The 22,721-nt window shown below is 39.2% G+C and overlaps 16 protein-coding genes across 16 annotated transcripts; 5 read left to right on the plus strand and 11 right to left on the minus strand. All coding sequences in view use genetic code 12, as the record gives it.

Moving 5' to 3' along the window:
- Positions 1-32: 32 nt before the first annotated feature.
- On the minus strand, positions 33-698 carry CPAR2_210700 (uncharacterized protein; the record flags this gene model as incomplete). The annotated part of the gene is made up of 1 exon (XM_036810014.1): positions 33-698. One exon carries the CDS (start codon positions 696-698, stop codon positions 33-35), a length of 666 nt encoding a protein of 221 aa, XP_036666593.1.
- An 883-nt stretch (positions 699-1,581) lies between these two features.
- On the plus strand, positions 1,582-2,898 carry CPAR2_210710 (kynurenine--oxoglutarate transaminase; the record flags this gene model as incomplete). The annotated part of the gene is made up of 1 exon (XM_036810015.1): positions 1,582-2,898. One exon carries the CDS (start codon positions 1,582-1,584, stop codon positions 2,896-2,898), a length of 1,317 nt encoding a protein of 438 aa, XP_036666594.1.
- A 32-nt stretch (positions 2,899-2,930) lies between these two features.
- On the minus strand, positions 2,931-4,172 carry CPAR2_210720 (S-adenosylmethionine-dependent methyltransferase; the record flags this gene model as incomplete). The annotated part of the gene is made up of 1 exon (XM_036810016.1): positions 2,931-4,172. One exon carries the CDS (start codon positions 4,170-4,172, stop codon positions 2,931-2,933), a length of 1,242 nt encoding a protein of 413 aa, XP_036666595.1.
- Positions 4,173-4,337: 165 nt separating this feature from the next.
- Positions 4,338-4,790, minus strand: CPAR2_210730 (uncharacterized protein; the record flags this gene model as incomplete). Its single annotated transcript, XM_036810017.1, has 1 exon — positions 4,338-4,790. One exon carries the CDS (start codon positions 4,788-4,790, stop codon positions 4,338-4,340), a length of 453 nt encoding a protein of 150 aa, XP_036666596.1.
- A 227-nt stretch (positions 4,791-5,017) lies between these two features.
- Positions 5,018-6,178, minus strand: ZRT2 (low-affinity Zn(2+) transporter; the record flags this gene model as incomplete). Its single annotated transcript, XM_036810018.1, has 1 exon — positions 5,018-6,178. The coding sequence occupies one exon, from the start codon at positions 6,176-6,178 to the stop codon at positions 5,018-5,020; it is 1,161 nt and encodes a 386-aa protein (XP_036666597.1).
- Positions 6,179-7,374: 1,196 nt separating this feature from the next.
- On the minus strand, positions 7,375-9,000 carry CPAR2_210750 (uncharacterized protein; the record flags this gene model as incomplete). The annotated part of the gene is made up of 1 exon (XM_036810019.1): positions 7,375-9,000. One exon carries the CDS (start codon positions 8,998-9,000, stop codon positions 7,375-7,377), a length of 1,626 nt encoding a protein of 541 aa, XP_036666598.1.
- A 628-nt stretch (positions 9,001-9,628) lies between these two features.
- On the plus strand, positions 9,629-10,474 carry CPAR2_210760 (uncharacterized protein; the record flags this gene model as incomplete). The annotated part of the gene is made up of 1 exon (XM_036810020.1): positions 9,629-10,474. The coding sequence occupies one exon, from the start codon at positions 9,629-9,631 to the stop codon at positions 10,472-10,474; it is 846 nt and encodes a 281-aa protein (XP_036666599.1).
- Positions 10,475-10,547: 73 nt separating this feature from the next.
- On the minus strand, positions 10,548-11,021 carry CPAR2_210770 (mitochondrial 37S ribosomal protein MRPS8; the record flags this gene model as incomplete). The annotated part of the gene is made up of 1 exon (XM_036810021.1): positions 10,548-11,021. One exon carries the CDS (start codon positions 11,019-11,021, stop codon positions 10,548-10,550), a length of 474 nt encoding a protein of 157 aa, XP_036666600.1.
- A 145-nt stretch (positions 11,022-11,166) lies between these two features.
- On the plus strand, positions 11,167-12,024 carry CPAR2_210780 (uncharacterized protein; the record flags this gene model as incomplete). Its single annotated transcript, XM_036810022.1, has 1 exon — positions 11,167-12,024. The coding sequence occupies one exon, from the start codon at positions 11,167-11,169 to the stop codon at positions 12,022-12,024; it is 858 nt and encodes a 285-aa protein (XP_036666601.1).
- A 102-nt stretch (positions 12,025-12,126) lies between these two features.
- On the minus strand, positions 12,127-12,882 carry CPAR2_210790 (polynucleotide 3'-phosphatase; the record flags this gene model as incomplete). The annotated part of the gene is made up of 1 exon (XM_036810024.1): positions 12,127-12,882. The coding sequence occupies one exon, from the start codon at positions 12,880-12,882 to the stop codon at positions 12,127-12,129; it is 756 nt and encodes a 251-aa protein (XP_036666602.1).
- An 84-nt stretch (positions 12,883-12,966) lies between these two features.
- Positions 12,967-13,686, plus strand: CPAR2_210800 (U4/U6-U5 snRNP complex subunit; the record flags this gene model as incomplete). Its single annotated transcript, XM_036810025.1, has 1 exon — positions 12,967-13,686. One exon carries the CDS (start codon positions 12,967-12,969, stop codon positions 13,684-13,686), a length of 720 nt encoding a protein of 239 aa, XP_036666603.1.
- A 427-nt stretch (positions 13,687-14,113) lies between these two features.
- CPAR2_210810 (uncharacterized protein) lies at positions 14,114-14,860 on the plus strand (the record flags this gene model as incomplete). Its single annotated transcript, XM_036810026.1, has 1 exon — positions 14,114-14,860. The coding sequence occupies one exon, from the start codon at positions 14,114-14,116 to the stop codon at positions 14,858-14,860; it is 747 nt and encodes a 248-aa protein (XP_036666604.1).
- A 60-nt stretch (positions 14,861-14,920) lies between these two features.
- CPR3 (peptidylprolyl isomerase) lies at positions 14,921-15,493 on the minus strand (the record flags this gene model as incomplete). The annotated part of the gene is made up of 1 exon (XM_036810027.1): positions 14,921-15,493. The coding sequence occupies one exon, from the start codon at positions 15,491-15,493 to the stop codon at positions 14,921-14,923; it is 573 nt and encodes a 190-aa protein (XP_036666605.1).
- A 222-nt stretch (positions 15,494-15,715) lies between these two features.
- On the minus strand, positions 15,716-17,141 carry ENT3 (Ent3p; the record flags this gene model as incomplete). Its single annotated transcript, XM_036810028.1, has 2 exons — positions 15,716-17,010; positions 17,066-17,141. 2 exons carry the CDS (start codon positions 17,139-17,141, stop codon positions 15,716-15,718), a joined length of 1,371 nt encoding a protein of 456 aa, XP_036666606.1.
- A 466-nt stretch (positions 17,142-17,607) lies between these two features.
- SAC3 (Sac3p) lies at positions 17,608-21,492 on the minus strand (the record flags this gene model as incomplete). Its single annotated transcript, XM_036810029.1, has 1 exon — positions 17,608-21,492. One exon carries the CDS (start codon positions 21,490-21,492, stop codon positions 17,608-17,610), a length of 3,885 nt encoding a protein of 1,294 aa, XP_036666607.1.
- A 281-nt stretch (positions 21,493-21,773) lies between these two features.
- On the minus strand, positions 21,774-22,598 carry CPAR2_210850 (S-adenosylmethionine-dependent methyltransferase; the record flags this gene model as incomplete). The annotated part of the gene is made up of 1 exon (XM_036810030.1): positions 21,774-22,598. The coding sequence occupies one exon, from the start codon at positions 22,596-22,598 to the stop codon at positions 21,774-21,776; it is 825 nt and encodes a 274-aa protein (XP_036666608.1).
- Between the last annotated feature and the right edge of the window lie 123 nt (positions 22,599-22,721).

Consider the following 22,721-nt stretch of genomic DNA (forward strand, 5'->3'; position numbering starts at 1 on the left):
GTAATTTATAGAGCTCTGCATATTCATTTCATTTAATTTATATCTAACAATGCAAACATCCATAAAGCCATAAACCTCGAGACCAAGTCGTTGGCAAATTCCCCCGGGTCAACCATTAAATTGAAAACTGAAGCCACGCGTGTACTAATATCCCTTCTGAATTTTCTAAACTTCGGCTTACTGATATATTTGTGCAATTTTTCAACTTGTTCAATAATCTTTGAATCAGCAAAAAGACTCAAGCAAAAAGGTTCGACCAAATCTATTTCGAATGGAGAACCAACAATGAATTGATTGCTTTGTTGTATAATGAATCCAATAACCTCATTACTAAACATCAATGTATTATTCCACGCTTCAGCAACTTCAATCACAAGCCTCACCAACTTCTGAACCAGGAGAACAATGCGCAGCCTGATTTTGGTTGCAAATTCAATGAATTGGACATCATCACATTGCTTCAAGTATTTCGATGGATTAGTTTTACCATAATATACTTGTAAAGCAAGAATATTGACTCTAGTGGTGAGATGAGCATTAAATGGAGGAAGACGGGTGCCAGTAGCATTGTTTGAAAAAATGTCTAGATCTTGACTAACAGTTCGTTTTAACCCAAACTCGTCCTCTTTGTAGTCCTCTGGGGCATCAAAATATACACTTTGTGGAGGGGTGAATAAATTCCTTAATCTTGCAATCATGGTGGGGATTGTGTCTTGTAAATTAAAGCATGCACAACAGGACGGTTGATGGCCATTACAAGGATTCGGAGCTCTATTTATACCGTTTTGACTCAACAATTGGAAGACGGGAGTTTTACCAAACAATAGCTCCAATAAAAGCGCAGTTGCTTTATTGTTGCAAAATCAGATTTCCGCGCACCTTTAATTCTCGGCGGAATATCTATTCTAAAAATAGACAAGGCTTTTGAAAAATTGATATTGGCAAATCCCGAAACAGGATTCTAAAAATAAACCATTGAGTTTTGCTCTTTATTGCGACCGTTGGTTGACCTATGTTCCAAAATATGGAGGTGTTGTTTTTTATGAAGAAAGCTTGGCGTGTGGTCCTCTCAACTCCGAGACCACTATTGTTGAGAGCTTTCCTTGAAGTGTCAGCTGAGTGAGGATATCGTACAAAGACGATTTTGTTCTTATTTCCTCGTAAAATTGTTATTTTCGTGTGGTTTGAGACATCGATGGCTGTGCTAAGATTTGTACTAAGACTATGCCAGCTTGAAAAATAGGAGAATTAGTTGACACAATTCTTGATTTCTGTTACACCCGTGTCTTTTTGAGAACACAATGGCATCACATTACAAACAGGAGTTGATCCCTATAAATATACGAAGCAAAACGACTCTGTACCTCTATCTACGCTCGTAGTTTCTGATACAGCCACACTTTCCTTATCGGGCAATTATTTGCGGCGTTTAGATTTTGCGTTATCAAACGAGATTGAGCACAATTTTTTTTTCACCAATTGGAAAATTTATACTTTATCGACAACATTTGGCCACTTCTCCGCTATATGTTGAAAAGGTATCCCACCTATAGACCTTTCACAAGATTATTTACATCCTCAATGACAACATCAAGACAATCTGATCCTGCTTCTTTGCACAACCCATACTTTAACCTCAAACCAGGACAAAAGGATATTTGGTCCTTGATTAACGAGACTGCGGCTGCAGCACAAGAAGCAAACCCAGACACCAAAATAGTTAACTTGGGGCAAGGGTTTTTTTCATATAGTCCACCAGATTTTGCTATCCAAGCTGTTGATGATGCATTGACAAAGCCACAATATAATCAGTATGCGCCTGCGAAAGGAAACCCCAATTTGTTGAAACAGGTTGCAGCACATTACTCCAAAAGCTATGGCCGTGATGTACCAGTTGATGAAGTGCAAATTACTACGGGAGCAAACGAAGGTATGTTTGCCGTATTTTTTGGGTTCTTGACTCCAGGAGATGAAGCAATTGTCTTTGAGCCATTTTTCGATCAATATATTCCAAACATTGAAATGACTGGTGCTAAGGTGAGATATGTTGAGATAAAGTATCCGAAAAAATTGGACACTAAAACCGTCAATGCCTCAGATTGGGAAATCGATTGGGATCAATTAGAAAACAGTATCAATGACAAGACAAAGTTAATTGTCATCAATACGCCTCATAATCCAATCGGTAAAGTCTTTACCAATGAGGAGTTACACAGGATTGGTGAGTTGGTGATCAAACATAATTTGATTTTGGTTAGTGACGAAGTTTACGAAAACTTGTACTTTACACCAGAGTTCCCAAGACCTGCAAATTTGAAATCCCTATCTGAATTGAAAGAGCGTACATTGACAGTTGGGTCTGCAGGTAAATCTTTTGCAGCTACAGGATGGAGAGTTGGTTATATCCAAGGACCAGCTTCATTGATCAAATATGTTGCCGCTGCTCATACGAGAATTTGCTTTTCAACCCCTCATCCATTGCAGCAAGCAGTGGCACAAGCATTTGAACAAGCAGATAAGCTCGACTATTTTACCAAAGTGAAGGACGAGTACGTGAAAAAGTATGAATTGTTCACTAAGGTGTTTGATGATTTGGGCTTACCATACACCGTATCCGAAGGTGGTTATTTCCTTTTGGTCAATTTATCCAAGTTAAAGATTCCTTCAGACTATGAATTTCCTGAAGCTATATCCAGTAGAGGAACTTTGGATTTCAAATTAGCCTATTGGTTGATTAAGGAAATTGGTGTTGTGGGGATCCCACCGACAGAGTTTTTAATTGAAGAGAGAAGACGCGGTAACGGATTAGAAAATTGTGTTCGATTCGCTGTGTGCAAAGACGATGTTGTTTTGGAAGAGGCAGTTGAGAAGTTGAAGAAGTTGAAGAACTATTTATAGATTTTACAGACCCATTACACATTTTATGTATTCTATTTCCTGATATACCGCTTGTAGCAAAACTTCATATCCCCAAAATCATCACATCCGTCTTCAATATCAGACTCTACTTCGACAAATTTTTCCAGCATTAAATCCCACAACAATTGACGCTCGTTTTCGAATTTGGGTCTCAATGGAACTTCAATCAACGCGTTTGGAGTTGTATCGTCATTTATGCTATGGCTTAGAAACATTTCGATCATATTAACGACCCAATATGGATGTTGGCTTGAATATACTGGATCACTAACTACTACAGTGGCAAAAGTTTTCTCGTACACGGGTGATCTTTCTGGCGCCGACCAGTCTAATTCGACACAAGTGGTTTTGTCTTCCAACTTGTTCAACTCGATATTTTTTCGCAAATTGGGGACAATTTGGGGTAGATCTGTGAGGGTTGTTTCCATTCCCATTAAACAACAACAAATCCCCACAAGACCAGTGCCAGAGCCTAACTCAAGGACAGGCTCTCCTAAATTTGAGCTCACTTTGCCCGCACGTAATAACCTTGACCCAAGGATAAGCGAGCTTCCCCAAGTCTTTAATCCTAAGTTGTCATTTGTCATTGAGGGTTCGTTCAAGTAGATGTATTGTCTGTCATATTGCTCTAGATTAGACAAATAGATCTTCCTCTTGAGCTGAGGCTGCGCCATGCGTCCACAATTTTCACTTATCCTCAAACTAGCCAACGAGTGTATCTCGTCTCTTTCGGCATCGGTCATCCATGAGAGTTCATTGGACACGATTCGAGTGATGTATGCATTATAGTCATTTGCAGAATTTGCACGCAACCCCAGTGACAAGGCCGGTACAAGGCTTAACTTTTTCAGGGTACTTAAACGAGGGCAATTTTGCACTAGCCACGATACAGCATTCTCGAGTTGTACTGGTGAAACCAATTTTTCACTGAAAATCGTCTCTTCATCAGGCTTGACGTCATGTTCGTTTCGGTTTTGTTGAAAATTGAGCACTTCATCAGGTGCCATGAGTTTTAAGATAGCCACAAGAACAGGATATGGTGGTTGTAAACGTAGCATAGGTAAGTCTAAAATGTGAAGCGGTATTAGATCATCCTCATTCTCTTCATTGTATTCCAGTGTCATTTCCTCGCAAGAGGTCCGGCAATGACTTGGGGTCAGTTGTTGACCTTTAAATGATGTGATGTCATGGATGATATGCTCTATAGCAGTGCTTGCAGAAGGGGTGTACAAGGACAACGGATCAAAGTCCATCTCTGGTTCTTTGAAACTCTTGACTACACGTTTTATTTTTTTATGAAGACCCGATACTTTTTGTGCATCTACGTAATAGCCATACACAAAGTAGAGAAGGGTAGAAATCACAGCATTTAAAGCTCCACTCTATGTATTAATCCTATTTAATACACGAAACCGTCATCAAAAGTCAATGGTACGTCCATTGTATGTCCATTCATCACTTTGTTTCAACGGATCTTGCTTTGGTCCCCCAATTTCACCTGTATTTGGGTTCACGTTGCCTTCGAATTCAGGGATCGTTTTCAAATAAGCAAAAGTACCAATATCTGAGTTGTCATTGATTACAGGGGGTTTCACTTCATTATCTGTGTCGTGATTAGTCGAGCCACTTGCTGCAGCTGCTGCTTCACGCTGTGCAGCTAGTAACCGATCATTATAATCCTCAATAGCAATTTGAGATTGGGCTATATTCTGTAACCTTTCAAATTCCTCTTGTTCGTGTTTGGGAAGTTTTGGTGGTCCGCGATATTGTTCAGCAAACTTTGGTGGGACTGAATAGTAGCGTAGAAACTGAGTTGATGGCCGAGCAGAGAATGGACAGAGCTTGCTGATGGTGATTCTTGTCAGGAACATGTCTGTGATGATGTGAGTGGTGACTGAGAAGATTCTCTTCGAATGGCAGTCACTTTTCTTTCGATGTGGATCTAAAACCTAATCGTACAATGGTAGCGCGATCTCCGACCGGAGATTTTATCCAGTCCAATAGAAAATGGCTACTCCTCACTTCAATCAGTTTGACCAAAAGCTTTAATTAAAGATTCTATAAAAGTACCGTGATTGAATTCTATTGTTACATAATCTTATGCCCACTTACCTAGCAAAGCCATCAAACCCGCACCCCAGCACATAACGAAATAAGCAATCAACATTTTACGGAAACCATTTGGTCCCTTGAATTCTCCACTGTACAAAAACTCATGGGCCATCAATTCAACAAGACCAGTGTAAACCAAAATACCAGCAGAGATTGCATCAAAAACACCGTTCGTAATCAAAGCTCTTCTTGATCCTGGTGGATACGAGTGTCTTACACCAAGACCAATGGCGATAGCGATTGGGGTACAAAGAGTGTAACCGAGTGCTAAGATCCAAGGTGATAATCTGTGCTTGTCCCAGTTGGTGGTTGCTATTCTGGTGCCCAAACCCAAACCTTCAAACATTTGATGAAAGACCAAGACAATGTAAAGGGTTTTGAATTCATCACCTGCAACAGCCAACGACAAACCAATAAACACTGAGTGAAAGATTATACCAAACTCCAAGACGAAAACATTTAGCAATTGACCATAATATTGTTCTTTACTTTGATTGTTGACTGGAGTGCCCATAACACTTGGGTCTTGATGTTCGTGTCCATGTTGAAAATGATTTGGATATGGGTTGGCCTGCTTATCTGTCTCGTGGCCAGATTCTTCAAGTTCAGCGTCATCCTCTACTTCATCCTTTTTTGGGTCGACTTTTTTCTTTACGTATAATGATTCGTCACCAAAATGGGAATGAGAGTGACCTGCATCTGCAGCATCAGCTTCTTCAATATCATCATTCATTGCACTGATTTTTCTATCAATCATACGATAAGCCACCAATTCGAAAAAGAACAATACAAATAACGTCATTAGACAGATACCGAACGCCCATGGATACTCCGTAATAACACCAGTCAAACATTCGTCTCCCAAAGCGTCAGAAGCTGGTTCCAATAAATGAATAAATGCAGTTGCTACAATGACACCACTTCCAAAATACTTTGCCCCAAAGAAACACCACCATGGCAATCTGATGAATGAATATTTTGACGAAAGGATGGGAAAGTATGCACCAAAAGCTGAAGTGACCATAATAACGAAAATAGCTGAAATACGAGCACCAAGTTGCTCACCGTCGTAGTCATTACCACTTTCGCATTCGTCTCGTTTGTTTAAATACTCAAATAATGCACCTATACTGCTTTGCTCACTCATGGTAGTATAATTTTTGATATTGAAGTGCTGATATGGTATAAATCAATAATTAAAATAAGCACTAATTTATGGTTTAGAAATTTGAACAGAATGAGATAAGTTGGAATATCAATACCCTTTTATATCAAACGATTCGTTGTCAAAACTTTTGGAAAATGAATAAAGATGCCTGTTTTCGTAAAACTATTGTGGTTATTGTGTTTAAATTGGATGCCGTACAGAATCAAAGCGTAAATCGTGGGTGTCCTTGTGTATTTTGTGATAGCTAAAGTACCCAAAACAAATGATTTTTTTGACCTAGTTTGCTTTAATAGTGAAAGTATAATTGAAGAATACCCTTTATATTCATATTATAGAAACTGAAAAAAAAGAGAGTAAAAAGATAGAATGAAAAATAGTTAAAGTTTTAGCAAATTGCGTTTTGTGATAGATTTATGTACATACCTTGATGGTTATCATTAAAAAATACTCACGCATGCAAACACATTACATCCTAGACGTATTATATCATCTTGCATCTGAAAGCTTGGCTAGTACTAATTTTGACATGTCTTGTCGCCGTCATTATGCCTCTTCCCCCCTGCCAAGCTCATCGGTTCTTTTTCTCGTGGAGAGCATCTGGCGAGATTCTTTTTGAGAAGGGAAAAACTCATCGGAGCCATTTTTCCGTTACTTTGACGCCGTATGTTCATTGAAAATGGTACAAAGCCAACCATTTTAAGAAAAGGAGAATTAGTGAATAACCATCAAGGTATGTCGCTATATAAAAGGCCACCAACCAATTAGGACAAACCTAATTAGACAAACGTACAATACATAGTGCAACATATATCTTCCTGTGGTCATGCGGCAATATCATCAGAGACATACCAAAGCTAAGAATACACCACAAATTTCGCCTAAATCTTGTTTTACGAAAAAAAAAATTGGTTCTAAAACCAATGGAAACGGACAACTGCATATATTTGCACAAAATTTCGTTTAATTAAAGTACTCTGGCAGTTACATTGTTGGTTGTCCAATCATAAGACCTTGTAGGTTAAGCAGTTAGTCTTTGGAAATTGTCTAAAGATCTATAAAGCCGTTGCATATCCGAGCTTCGAGCCGATACAAACAGAAGCGAGGTTGGCATAAAGATGTACAATGTAACACAATGGTGAAAACAAATTAGCAGTTACTCTATTTAACAATGATTTTCAAAACTTGCACCATTTCCATCCAACAGCACTATATTTGGCCCATATCCATACCAATATAGATGCTGTACTTAAAGCTCCTTCAAATAAAACAAAATTACTGTAATTGCTTTTAGATCCTCCTGCAATCACTAAAGTAGCAAAGTACATACCCAATATTGTTAATACTCCCAAAAAGAAATACAATGTGCCGTAAACTTTACCAAACCTCTCTGAAGAGCATATTTGACCCGTGCACGCTGGTATCAAAGAGATCACAGCCGATGAAGATATGCCAAACATCACTCCAAAAGCATACAACAACGATGCACTCTTTGCAGGATACCAAAGACCAAATATGAATATGGTAGTAAATGTTGATGAAATCATCATCATGTTAAATCTTCCATAAATATCGGCAAATATTCCCGAGAGTAATCGCGATGGAATACCACAAACGTTGATGATGGTCAACAACAAATATGACAGTGTGTCACTCACGCCGTACTCCAAAGCATACGATCCCAAATATGTCAAAGTTGTCATGGAAACGACCTCAGCGAGAAACACACCCCAAGTCAATGACACAAACTTCATATCCTTCAACACTGAAAAATCTAATGCACCTTTAAAGAATCCAGTTATCTTCGACCAAGCGTGTTGATCAATGCCTTCTTCATGAACAACTGCAATTTCTTCCTCTTCTTCCAGCTCCATGTCTGTGGAACCACGAGCACTTCCATTGCTTGCGACGTTGCCCATTGAATTTTCACTCGTCCTAACCTTCCTCTCCCGAACCAACAAAATGGCACAGCTCATACAAAAAAAGCAAATACAGCTCAATACCCTTATTGCATTCTTATAGCCAACTTTGTCATACAACTGTTGCAACATGATAGCAAAACAAGAGCCACCGACTAACCCACCAATAGTGGCGATTGAGCAGGCCATTGCTCTTCTTTTTAAATACCAGTGACTCAAGGCACCAATCAAGGGTGACATAGCCACACTAGTGCCAATAGCTGTCAAAACTGAAAAGCTCAAAACAAATTGATACAACTTTGTGCATTCTGCGGTGCAGAATAAACCAGCACACATCAATATTGTACCAGCTATCAACGGCTTCTTTGCACCATACATGTCAAACAACTCACCAAATACCACTCCCCCAAGATACATTACACCCAAATGCAATGAAAATACCCAACCCACATCAGCCTTAGACACATCTTTCAATTGGTTCGCGGAGACGTACGACTCTATTGCTCCTAATGCGTTGGGAATGCCAAAGTCAGCAACCAAACCAATGAAAGATCCAACAAGAACCAAATATGCATCTCTTCCGCCTTCGGGGAATTCATTGGGATTAGCCTCACTACCATACATTAATGCGACTGAATTGTTGGTAATATTTGTAGCGTTACTGAATCGACGTCTCCTCATTGACGTGCCTAGCTGATGGGTCTGTTGATGGTAGGAATCATACTGCAGTCCTGATGCTTTGTTGGCATCTGCGTACGCTTGACCAACATCTTGTAGCTCAATATCGTGGACGTCTATGAATCTGCTTTCATTTGGGCTATGATGAGATGATGAGTGGATAACTTGTTGCGGAACTGTGATTGATAATGAGGATATTGAAGTCATCAAATTCGCGATATCTTTGATCCACCTGCTGTGTTTTTCAGTCTGAATCAATCTAATGCTTCTAAACTTGATGTAAATTGACTCATCTGAGAATACAAAAAAGTGTATTTTTTAAAACCTCTAAGGGATGGATTTGCGATTCCTCAAAGCGGATCGAGAATCCCGCTACAAGATTACTCAATTTTGTGTTCTGTCGATTAAATGCAAAGACCCATTATCGTATATGAAAGTATTTTTGCACCTTGCTAAATGATACCAATAGTGACCTACGCGCGACTGCTTCATTTGGAACGAACTTTCAGAAAGATTCGGTCTACGTTTTCCCCAATCCGTATTCTTTTTGATAATTAATATCCTGGATTAAATGGGGACACCCAAAAGAAGGATGAGAAACAAGTAGCGTCGGAGCACATATGTTGTGTATGTAAAAACCAACACTTTTATGTGACTGCCAACTCAACACAATTGTGAACTTCATGAGTTGGAGGACAAATTACATAGAAACTTGCAAGACGTAGATTCTGTTGATTCCAATTCTCACCAAAAGAAAAAATAAAAGTCGTGTTCCAAAAAGCCCACACCTAGTGTACCAACAATCTTGTAGTATCAACTAGAGATATACACCATCATGTCTGAGGCAGAATCAAAGCCAATTGAAAAAGAAGAAGAGTCAGAATTGACCAAAGAACAGAGATTGGAAGCAGCTAGGAAGAAGTTTGAGGAGTTGAAAAAGAAGAAGAAAAAGGACAAGAAAAAGAAGGCGAAGAAAGAGGATACAAATGCCGATGATGAAGATGAGCAAAAAGACAAGGGTGATGTTAGTGAGAGTAAGGAGGATACACCTCTTGAAGAAGTGAAGAGTGGATCAGGTGCGTTCGATGAGAACTCAGTGGAGCAAAAGGAAGAGAAGAAGTCCGACAATTTTGCGGAAAAGGAAAAGAGCGTCGAAGTGGCAGATGAAGACAGGAAGCCAGAGAATAAGCAAACGATAGAGGAGGAGAAGGACACCGCAGCGGAAGGGACACAAACAGAGAGCCCCTCAGTTCCTCTATCGTCACATGATTTGGATTCTATAAAATCCGACTCCCTGGTTATTGAAGAATTGCAAAAGACAATTGAAGAACAAAAGAGAACAATCGCTGTCTTGCGCAAAGAGGTCAAGGATCTCAAACTATCCAAAATGGATCTTGACGATACCATCGCTGATTTGAGGTCTGAAAATGAACAATTAAAGAGGAATGCGATATCATCACAATCACCAAGCTCAAACAAGTCGACATCCTCGCACAAAGCACCGATGTACAAACCGGCAAAACCATTATTTACGACTAATGACTACGCATCATCATCGCAACAAAATTTGAGCAAGTTTAGCTCCATTGAAGACTTTAGAGAAAAATTGATGATTTGGAAAGGTTGGCAAGTGGATATGCGAAGCTGGAGCAGTCCCAACTCAACCAAAGCCGTACTTTGAGAAAAAAGAAAAGTAGTATATAGCATCACAAGTATAGTGTGTGTATATTTACAAGTTTTTTACTTTTTAGTCTCTACCTTACCCTAAACAAAGCTTGTCCACCCAACCCTTTTTTTGCAGCATCGTTAATTTCATACAATTGATTCTCATGTTCAATAAACAAACATTCAGCTGGTTGTAACTGATCAATCCTCCTCACCTTCATTCCTGATGCCAAAGTCTTTACATCTTCTGCACTAAGCTCAACTTTTTTGCTTGGTTTGGACACCATTTCGATCTTTGAAATCACTGGTAAATTGTTTCTGTATTTCAAGTCCAACCATATCCTTCTGGTATTTATGTTATCTGGAGTTACATCAGTAGGTACCAAATCAGGGCCAGTATTTGATCCTCGTTGTATACCTGAGATAAATCCTTGGTTGTATAATTGGATAGCCACTTGTAAATTGGTTCTGTTGTATGGGACGGCAGTTTTGGCTAGCGTCACATTGTGACAGTTTTTTATATGAGCACAGAATCTCGATAAAGTTACTAACGAGGTTGGCATGGTGTTTGGTTGGGGTTTCTGGAAAGTCCTCTAAAGATGTGTGAAAAAAAAAAAATTTCCAGCTAAAACTTTTGATTAACCAGATGATTTTTTTCTTTGACAAAACCACTTTGCACACCAATTCGAAATAGCGTGATTTATATCCATGTTTAGGCTTGCGCAATTGGGAAGGTCAACTCTCACCCCGAGATTAAACCTACGTTTGGGAGGGGCATCTAAGTTGCCACTTCAAGCCTGTCGCAGAAACTATGTCATTGTTCATAAAGACTTGTCTAAAACGAAAAAGGAACCAAGAATCAGGTACATTTTGTACTTGGTGGCAGTGTCTTGGGTTGCAATTTGGTTTGTTTCCGGTCAAGTAGACAAGAAGAAACCAAAGCAATATATGACAGAACGTGAGTTTGAGGAATACGAAAAGAGCACCGGAATAAAAAGAAGACACAAATTAATTGGTCCCGATTTGAATTCGAAATATAAATTTTATGTCATTCCTTATATTTATTCGGATGAAGAGTTGGAGAATATAAAGTCTAGTTTGCAAAAGGCAGACCCATCAAGGAAAATTGTCGTTCTTGATCCTTCAAAGTTGGTTGCCGATGAAAAAGCTGATGAAACGAAGCGATATTCAGCCTTGCTCAATGATTTGGATTCCTCACACAAACCATACCCTCCAGGTTTGATTACTGCAATTTTGAAGAACCATATCAATTTTTTAATGAATACCAGAGAAGGTACTTTTGACACTAATTACATCATCAAGAATTATCCACAAACTACTAGTGAAGCCATCAAATTCGAAAATGATGTGTCTGATATCAGCAGGTGTTTAGTATTACACTTTGATATGTTGAACGAGTTACCAAAGCACAAAAATGATGAGGAGGTGAGAAGTATCAGAAATGTTGAAGGATATTTTGACTCCGTTGGTAAATCGAAATCATTGGTGTCCAAATTTGATGAAATGGATGCGAAATTTGAGGAGATTATGTTGGAGGATTACTAGGGTGATCTCTTGTAGATAGAGTATTGACCAAGATGTACATAGTAAGGTCGAAAGATTGAATACAACTTTGATAAGCTTTTAACTCATTTATTTTTGGGCAACTCATTCTAAGCCATTGTCCTTAAAGAACTCCTCCGGCGTCTTGAAATCTATCTTTGCATTTTCGGCAAACTTGATGTCACTATCCAGAAAGTCCTGCTTTCTACCAGCTGCATCACCCACATAAAAACTTTCTTTGTAGTCAATTGTTTTCCCCTGCATAGCTAGTGCATTCTCCAAATCCCGCCACATTCCAATTTCTGGTTTCCTTGTGGATTTATGTTGCTCATCACTTGAGGTGGGCCCTTTCAGGGGCCTTTTTGGGGAAGCAAACACGTAAAGCGAATTGATTTGTCGTTTTGCCAATTCTCCATATACCAGATTCAACTTCGACCTCAAATTGGCATACGACTTGCTATTTTGGTTAACAACGACAGCTCCCTGATTTGTAAATATAACAATCAAATATCCCTCGTTGTTAGTTTTTGACAATACTTTTGGGACATTTGTCGACCACCATTTCCAATCTGTTGGTCCTCTTGAAAATTTTGCACCAGATTTGGTCGTAATCAATGTACTATCCAAATCAAATGCTGCAACTTTTACTCTCTTCCCCGGAAATTGTGGCGTAGAAATATTTCGAATCAAATGTGTCCCAACTGTTTCCCAACCTAGTTCAAACTTAGTTGACATTAAGCTCGAGTCTAACCTCTGTGCAATGGCTTTTCCGGACGTATCTGTACTACAAAGCTTTTCAGTCGAAGCACCAGGGTCCCTTTTAGGTTTGCTAATCATTGATGTAACGTCATATTGAGTCATACCTCGAGAACTATAAGCTTCAAGTACGCGTTGGACGCAAAAAAAAAATTGTATATGAAATCATGTTCACACCCATACCATCACATGTCTAACCTGGAAAAAAAATCTATAGACCAGTATGGTCGGCAAACTTGGAATGTTGACGTGTATGCTCAAGAAGCTCGAGAAAAAAGAAGTAGCGTTAATCGTGATACAACCCCATCCCAATATATAATTGACAAAGACATAGATCACTCCAAAACTCATATCAAAGAGAGAAATGCGTTACTTGAAGAATCGATAAACGCTGTTCAAAAATTCAACCTCATAAACCCAGACAAAGCATCCACATCGACCTTCGGGGCAAAGAAGAGATTTGGTTTTGTATGTCCTGTTTGTGATTTGTCATTTCGTGATAACTTAGCATTGATTGACCATTTTAATTCACCACAACATGTTAGCAAAGTATTTCAGCAGACTAAATCAGCCGATGAGGGTACAAAATCGGAGCTTTTAGATGAAGGGGTCAGACGAGCGACCCTCAAAGAAGTTGTGTCAATGATGGAGAGTTTGGTTGCTAAATGCTTGAAGGAGAAAAGTTTGCAACTGGTTGAAGGGCTGGGACTGGGACCATCTTTTACCGAACGCGTTGAGATGAGAAAGAAGTTTGAAGACGAGAAGAGGAATAAGCGATCAGAAAGACGCAAACTTCTACGAAGTCGAAAGAAGCAGAAACTTCAGCTACCGCTGGAAGAGAAGGTAGCCAATTCGGATATAAGTGAGGTCATGGGATTTGGAGGATTTGGCTCCTCCAAATCTAAGTAACTGAACTATGAGGTTAGCTTATGAGGAACAACGTTGGGTGATGTAAGCGATCATCTACGTCTTAGTGAGACAAAATTAGCCACTTTGTACTTGGTATACTATCTCGATTCTTTTTGTCCTTTTCTTTCTTTGGGTGCTAACCTATTATAAGACGTTCCACCTCAGTGAGAGAATCAATCACATAGCGCAGAACGTGGTGTTTAATTACCCTCGACATATCTTGTGTGTTTTCAAATATGAAGCGTATTCTTTTTTTTTTTTTTTTTTTTCTTTTGAGAAATGAACCAATAAAATTTTGCTGAAAACAATCAAAGTCCTATTATTGAGAACCTTCTCATAGTACGTTCCTTGTAACACCAAGCATCTACACAATTGGCAATATCACTGTCTGCAGCTTCACAGGAGCCAACAACGCAAACCCGCCACCATGAAGTTCACATTCAAATTCCCACTTTCAACACTTTTAAAGTACAAGCCAGGAAAGTTTAACTTTCAATTAGAACAGGATATCCGTCAAAAACTAGACTCATTACCATCTGTAACGAGGATTTACACCAATCCAGACGGAACGCCAAGAGTACCTTCAGATGAAGAATTCAAGACTATAGGTGAATTACAAAATTTATACTACAAAAGAAATCACTCCGAATGGAATTATATATTACCTGGAGTTTCAAGAGACCAATTAAAATTGTTTGAAGATAATTCACAAGATTTAAACCATTTCCAGTTTGTAACCAAGGACGCAGGTAAAATTATTGACAAAATTCCATACAAGGATGAACAAACGGGAGGTTTAAAGTGGAAAATAATTAGAGAAACACCAAAAGCTGAAGGATGGGAAATCCCATATTTTTACATTGTGTTGCCAGTTTTTGCTTATATACTTTATGTCAAGTATACTGCGCAGATGAAAGCAAGGGAAGTTGAGGGTCCAGATTGGGCAGAAAAGGAGTTGAGATTGAGAGCTATGGAAGAATACTTTCATGGTGACACTGCCAAGGCAAAGGAGTTTTTGAGCAATGAAAACAAATCTGATAAGGAAATCAGAGAAAGAGACGACTTGGTTATTGCTAGAATCTTGGCTGGCGATTATGATAAATTAGCACAATTAAAAAAGAAGTTGCCCAAGGATTTGATCAAAGTGGATGAAGATCCGATCTTTAAGTACTAAAAATGTATAGCAGCGCATGGTAAAAGCAACTTAAATCTCAAATTGTATTTATATTCCTATTTACTCTTGTTCTACACCAGATTCCTCAATTACAATTTTTGCAGTTGGAGTTCCTGATTGAGTTCCATAACTCTCAATTTTCTTAACAACATCGTACCCATCAATAACTTCACCAAAGACAACATGATGACCATCCAACCATGGAGTTTGTACTGTAGTGATGAAAAATTGAGAACCATTAGTATTTGGCCCAGCATTAGCCATGGATAACAAACCAGGCTTGTTGTGCTTTTTATCAAAGTTTTCATCTTCAAACTTATTACCCCAAATAGGAGAATAACCACCATATCCCTTTCCGGTTTCAAAGTCACCACCTTGCAACATAAATTGAGGGATGATTCTGTGGAAGATGGATCCTTTATAACCAACACCCTTTTCACCAGTAGCTAAAACCTTAAAGTTTTCGGCTGTTTTGGGAACAACATCATCGTATAATTCAAACTTAATTGGTGGTTGTAATTCCCCGTCAATTGAGGTTTGAAAAAACACCTTGGTTCCCAAAACTCTTGGGGTAGTTGAAAACAACCTTGTAGCGGTAGGGTTGACAGTTCTAGTTAAAGCTGATCTGAACATGATTGAAAACAGTGGGGATGTAAATACCTTGCTACGAAGAACAATTGCACACGCTATTTTCTTTTTTCTTTTTGCTTCTTTCCTTTCCCCGTTGAAACTCGGCAGAAGAAAATTTTTGATCTAAAATCGGATCTCCACTGCAGCCGAACACTACAAATGATAAAACACACACGCAGACAACGAAATTGAACATACATATAGCCTTCTCTATTTAAACTTGCTCTAAAAACTCAACAAATCCACGTCACCTCCATTGTTACTGTTACTATTGGAATTTGATGTGGGCTTCGTTTGATTGTTTGAACTGAAATCACCAAACAAATCATCATTTTGTGTTGTTGTTGTTGGTGCAGGAGTGGATGTAGATGAAGGAGTTGTAGCCGTTTTTGATTGGGAGCCACTTGTTTTGTGACCACCAGTTTTGGTTTTTGCAGACAGAAACAACGACGAGAAGGCATCGTTATTGGAACTCTTGGCAGGACCTGTAGATGACGATCCTGTATTGGTTGATGCATTTCCTGAAAACACACTCTGCTGCGATGGAAATTGCTGGAATTGTGGAATAGTTTGCGTTTGCGTTTGCTGCTGCTGCTGTTGTTGCGGATGGTACAAGCTTGTCAAGTTGGAGGACAAATTGTTTTGTTTTTGACCCTGTGAAGGGGCAGCTTGAAAATCATCGAAATCGTCATCGTCATCATCATCTCCAGCATTGCTTGTTGTTGTTTGCTTTGGGGCATCGTCGAGACCCAACAAGTCACCCAAAAGATCTTTTTCGGGCTCCTTTGGTTGAGGTTTTGATTTTGTCGCAGCACCAGCGTTCACTCTTGAAGCTCTCGTCGTTGCCTTTGACACCGCAGTCTTTGTAGTTGGTTGCACATCGTATTCTTCAAACTGGTCTCCGCCTGTGCCTGTGGCTCCATTTTGATAAGCTGAAGCTGGATCATCATATCTCTCTCCATACACCCCACCATCACCATACACCCTATTGGTGAATTCGTCGTCGTCAACATCGGTGAATGTGGATGACGACCCACCATAGCCTGTTCCAATCGATGAAGCACCACCAAACGCTGCCGACGAAACGCCTCCAAATTTTTTCTGGTTTGCCCTAGCCTTTTTCCGTTCACTTCTAATTAGCGCATCGTCATTCAACAAATTGATCAAATTCTTTGCTCTATTTCTTACATTGATACCTTGGTCTCTACCTTTGGAGTCAATGTAATGGAATGATTTCAACATCTGAATCAATGAAAGATTTGACCTAACGTCATCAATAATTCTTTCACTTCCATTTTTGATCAAATAGTCCAATAATTGTAACGACTTGTAAATCTGCCTCCATTCGTTGGCAGCTTTCTCAGTGAATCTGCGGAAAATAAATGCCAAGATCTCTTCCCTTTCTCTGTAATTGTAGGTTGCTGAAGCTATCTGTGCCATCAAGGTTGTTGGTGCACCCCAAGGCTCGTTGTTTGTAGCTTCCCTAACTTTCGATTCAATCTCAGTATAATTCATGGCAACTATAATTGAGTTAGTAGCTACTTCTAAAACATTAAACGGATGATAAAAACATACCATTTTGCGCTTTACGCACATATGCCTTAACCTCATAAAGGTTCAAATTTTTAGCAGCGTCTTTTAAAAGATCCATTGTTATTGGTGCCTAAATACGTTCAACACAAGTGAGAATCAATCTGTATGTGAACTAGTCTATGTTGATTCCTGGTGCGAAAATATGATACTATCACCGTAGATTAACTAGATTCTGACGTTTGCACTCAAGTGAATATACGGCTTCTCGTTGCTCTCAGGTTAATAATAAGATGATTAATTTTTTGTTCTTTCTGTTGCTTGAAACAATGTCAGTTTTTTAAATTTCACAAATGAACAACGGCAACGAAAGAGAACAAAAGTAAAAAATGGAAAAAAGCAGAATTGGAAAGGAGTGCGTGCGGTTTAAAAGTAAATATCGGCTATTAATCCACAAGAAATAATACACACCCAGATTAATCCATCACCCTCTAAAACACATCAACAGTACTTCGAGATTTAAAAGAGCTTCTTGATGATATAAATGCTAATTGTCTATATCTCTATGAAACCTATAACTAACGCCGTCATGTATCCTGCGACTTGCGATATTTATTTCGAATATTCGCAGTCAACTTTCTCAACTTACTAAGTTTGTCATCACCAGCATCAATAGAATCTTTAGTTTCATTCACAACCTTTCTTTTGAAAGATGTATTCGGTGTGCTTTCCTGTACCACACCCTTGCCGAATCCTTCTAGTATAGAATTATTAGTCATTATCGAAGTGTTTAAAAACGTCGAGTTACTACTAACTAGACTCAAATTGTGCCTGCTTCCACGTCGGGCAATTATTTTTGCCAACGATTTATTGGCAACGTCACCAACACTTACGTGGGTGTCAGCCAATTTCGACGTTGAGTGTAGACTTTTAAAGCTATTAAGGTAATTGTATCTTTCAAGCTTCTTTGCATTCAACATCAAACTTTTATCCTTTTCAGTGATGCTGCCATTGGTTGTGGGACTTGTCTGACGCTTCTTCACCAATTCGTCGCCTTGTTTCATCATGCGCAGTTGTTTAACTTTGATGTAATGTTTTACTCCCTTGGAACTGAGTTCGCCATCAAAATCCATTCCGATTTTCGTAACCGACAGGGTAAGCACACGGTTGATACTTTCATGTTCATTAGCCATGTCACAAAAAATCAAATTCTTTAAGCTGTTTGTAAAGGTGTACTGTTGCAAGTTTAAAAGTTTCACAGCTTCTCCACTAGATAATCCTGATTGTGTCACATCCCAAAATAAAATGAGAACACTTGGTTTGTAGAAGCTATACTTCTCGCACACGGAAATAATCTGCTTCAAAACCTTGGCATCTTTGATCAACTTGTCTCTAATTCCTTCCTCTGTTGCAAAGCACAAACCGCACTCGAATAATATGAAACCACAATCACGTAAAAAGCTCTTGGTGATGCCATCTTTCGAGGGAAGGCTAGTAATCTCTAAATCAACTTTGTCACTTCGCACGTTGTTTTCATAAACCATTTTTACCATGTTTGGTTTCAACCCGAATTTAGCAATCAACCATCTAGAATATTCGTTCTCCCAATCTTCCACAACTAACAACCACTTGAGTTTCAAATTTTCTTCACTTAATTTGAGGGAAATTTCGGAGGAACACAACTCAGTAAACTGCTTCAAGTCGAGAGTCTTCCACAATTGCCCCATTTCTTCCTGTTTCTTTACAAAATCCATCGTATTAGCGTTGGTGTGATGCTTCTTTCTTGAAGAGGTTGGTGTCGTTGTACCACTCCCAAACTCTCTCTTTAATGAGCTTCCGAAAGTTACCGATTGAAGTTCGCGTCGTTTCGCTTCTCTATCTTTGTACGAAAGAATGCATTTCTTGGCCCTGTAAGCCAACCGACGAATGGCGTGTTTTTGAGCAAGAAGGTTGCTCATATACTGACTTGCAGTTTCCAACGTGCATTGGTATGCACTCTCGGCAACGAATGCGGAAAACAACTCCTCCTCTAAAGTCATAATTATTTTGAGTCGTTGGACTTTAGTATTGTGTCTATGGAGAACATTTTCCAATATTGCTCTAAACTCAGAGTCCACCATATTACTGATAAGTTCATGTGCAATCTGGTCTGCCGCTCTTTGAAATAATGGATGATTGACCAACTGATTGGAAGTCTCTGGCGTCTCTTTTTGAGGAGCAAAAGATTTGGCACTCATAACTTGCAGTGTTTGTTCTCCGAACGAGGGTACTGGACTTGGCTTAATGGCTGGGTTACTTTTACTTTCCATACGTGTCGGTGAAGTACCCTGTAAGGTAAAGGGTTTGTTGAAGGAGAAATCGATTTTCGGTTTATCATTTTTAACACTCTCTACGGTATCTCCTGTTTCAGGCTTCCTTGTTTTTCTCACATTGCTTACCTCGTTCGCTACCCCAAAAAGGAACGGCGACTGAGCTGTAGCTGAGTTGGAAGGAGCGCTTGTGGTTGGTGTAGTTTGTGGTTGCAGGAATGTGGCATTTTCCGTAAGTGGCTTCGATGGGCGCAGTACTTGAGGCGGAACAAACTTTATGTCATTCGGCTTGAATGCTCCTGCAACAGGGGTAATAGCAGGAAATGTGGTTGTGCTTGCCTTAAAGCTTGTTGCAATAGAACCCGAGGTGGATCTCTTCGATGAGGTAAGTATATCCTTTTTTGACTTCAAGTGAAAACTGACATTCGGCAGCCCACTATTTATGATACTAATCAAATTTTTTCCCTTGAGTTTACGATCTAGTTGAGATGAATAAACTGGTGGATATTTCGGCTTTTCGTAAAATGAGTTGAGCTTATACAGCTTCTCAAGCTTGTCTTTGTTAAACAAGTCAACCAACGTCTCTCCATTTTCAATGATGACATCTATCTCGTAATATTTTAAAAATTTCATTGATTGTTCACTCAGGTCGAAGCCTAGTAAATTACGAAGCGTATCTAACTGATATGGTTTTCCACGTGTGTGGAAACTTCTCGACATTGCTTTCAAAGCGTAAAATCTAATTTCACTGAAATGTGTTTCAAGTAAACATGCCATCAACAACGGTGTTTCCTCACTGTAAACAACTCTGAAAAACTCCACGTACAAGTCCAATGCACCGATGAGATTGGTCACACCGCGTTCGACAATATTATTTTGAGATATAATTTTCCGCAAATTCAATGCCAATTGCACTCGACTATCTTGATAAATGTAATCGGGTGAATTTTGTATTTGTCTCTCCAATTCTGGGTCTCGAATATGACTTAGTAAATGATATGCACGAAACTCCGCTTCGTTAGGGGAGCTGCCACCATTATTGCGTACATCCTGATAAATTTCCATCAACGTCTGCAATGCCTTGTTGAATTGCTCCAATTCCTGTTGTTGAGAGAATTCCACGTCACTGCCTGCCATTATGTGAAGTGACAATAAATGAATTCGAACGATTCTCTCATTACAATCAACAGCCTCAGGACCGAAACTGTTCTGATATGTAAAGTCTTGTCTAATTGATCTTGTTCTATCCCACAAAAATGAGTGGGATTCAGGTAACTTATCCACGACATTCTCAATTAAATAATTCAAGGTTGTTTGCAAAACATGTGGCGGTCTAACTTCCGATGGTAATGGTGGTGGTTGACCAGCAGCCGGCCTTGAAAACGCTTTAACGGCTTTCTCCTTTGTAATCTTATTAGTCAGCGGGTCCCTCTCCAATACGTTGACATTATTTTCCAACTGTCTTCGTACTCTCTCAAATACAGGACACATGTCAAGACATGACCCTTGAAAAGCTATTGCTTCGTTCAAATGTTTTGCAGTATTTTCGGCATCAACAAGCCCTAACTCCTCCATCTCTTTCCTTTCAATTTCTCGAAGTTTTTGCAAGTCCTCGTATAACCCTTGGTAATCTTTCCCTTGGTTCGCTGACTCCATTTGCTCCATCTTAATCTGGTTTTGTCTGTCCCACTCATTCTGCACAAAAGGCGGAGTATCAAGACACTTTGGTTGGGTTAAAAAGTACTTGGGAATCGGTCGGGGGGTTACATTCTTCTTCAATGGTTGAAACCCAAGTGCTTGTGGATCGGGAAAAAGTGGACCAGTTACGGAAATTTCATCTGCTGAAAAAGACTGAGCTTGCCCTGATGTTTGGTTTGGATTTTTTTGTGGTGAAGTTCCATTACCAATTTTTGAAAACGGGTTTGTATTGTTTGGTTCATTCGACCGACTGTTTATGGGCTTTTTTGCTTTCCTTTTGGCTCGAAAACTTTCATCATTTGGCACGCCAAACGGCACTTGTCGGTTAACAATACCTTCTAGAGCAATCAGTCCGTTGATTGCATTACCATTGGGCGATGCTGATCTAGCTTGCGTGCTACTATTTGTATGAGTATTGCCTTTGGTGAAGCTAATTGGAGTCCCACCCTCAAATGTAAACGACATGATTTTTATGTGGGGTTATATACAAGATCAAGATGTAATTATGAATCAAAGACGGTTCATATGTGTCGTCTAATGCAATGTTTGTGAGTAGTGTTTGGAAGTAGGTCGTAGCATTATGAAGCAGTGTTTTTCTCGTTCTCATGATGATTTGAAGAAAATGCTACCAAAAATGAATTGTTATTTGGATACCCTTACAATGCTACTGGAGACAGAAAGTGTAAGAGAGCAGTTTATATTGCTCCGCAGAATTTTACCCAATGATTAATCGGTGTTAGAGACATCTATTTAGTACTAGTCACGAAGTATATTTGGTAACCCAGTTTGAGTCCATCGGTTAGCAAGTTTGGTGGAACCACATAGACGCTTAGTCCATCAGTACCTACTAAATCAGTGACAAATCGTTCAATTGTTACTGCATCCCTTAATTGAATTGCAATTACGGCGTAGACGTTTTTGGATAGAACGGCTTTAAGGGCATTAATGAATGGGGCAACCAAGTATTCATTGTAAATTGTATCACTAGCAATGATTAGATGTATTGAATCTAAATGAAGCTCTGCGAGATTGAAGAGACCATTTTCAATCTCTTCCCAGTCAAACTCGATTACGTCGATGGAGGTAGTCAGTTTCAGGACGGAATTCGATATGGTTGAACTTCTATAGTGAGGTACATTGGCTACTATATTTTCCTTCAATAGCTTGAGTATATGCTTTTGATCAGTTGCAATGTAGCGACCAACAAGTTTCAGCAACGTCGAGGCACAGATGCCACCCACCCCAGACCCCAACTCCAAAACTACTTGAGATTTGGATAGTTTGAACGGACATAATGGTGATAGTAGCCAATCTACCATCTGAATTGAGGTATTCCAACATATGAATCCAGTTGTACTGGTTGTTTGTTTAGACGACAATTGTGATATTGATTGCCTCACAACTAGATCAATATCATTTTCAGGAATCGAGACGGTGATTGTATCTGATTTCTTGTTGATGAATCCCAAATTGCTTAATGGAGCATTTCTAGAGTACAACTCAAATATATGCTCATCCAAGTCGTCATTTGTGAGCCTTAGTAGTTGTGAAATGACATCAGTATCTACCATGATAATCAACTAAAAGAATTGACTTTTTTCATGTTCCGCGATGCCATGCGCTTGAGAGACAAAAAGGAGAGCTTTACTATACAGCTAGATTACTTAATCAAAGAAAATATACACTTTTCGAAT

The sequence above is a fragment of the Candida parapsilosis genome, contig 005809, assembly GCF_000182765.1.
Source record: "Candida parapsilosis strain CDC317 annotated contig 005809".
NCBI lineage: Eukaryota > Fungi > Ascomycota > Pichiomycetes > Serinales > Debaryomycetaceae > Lodderomyces > Lodderomyces parapsilosis.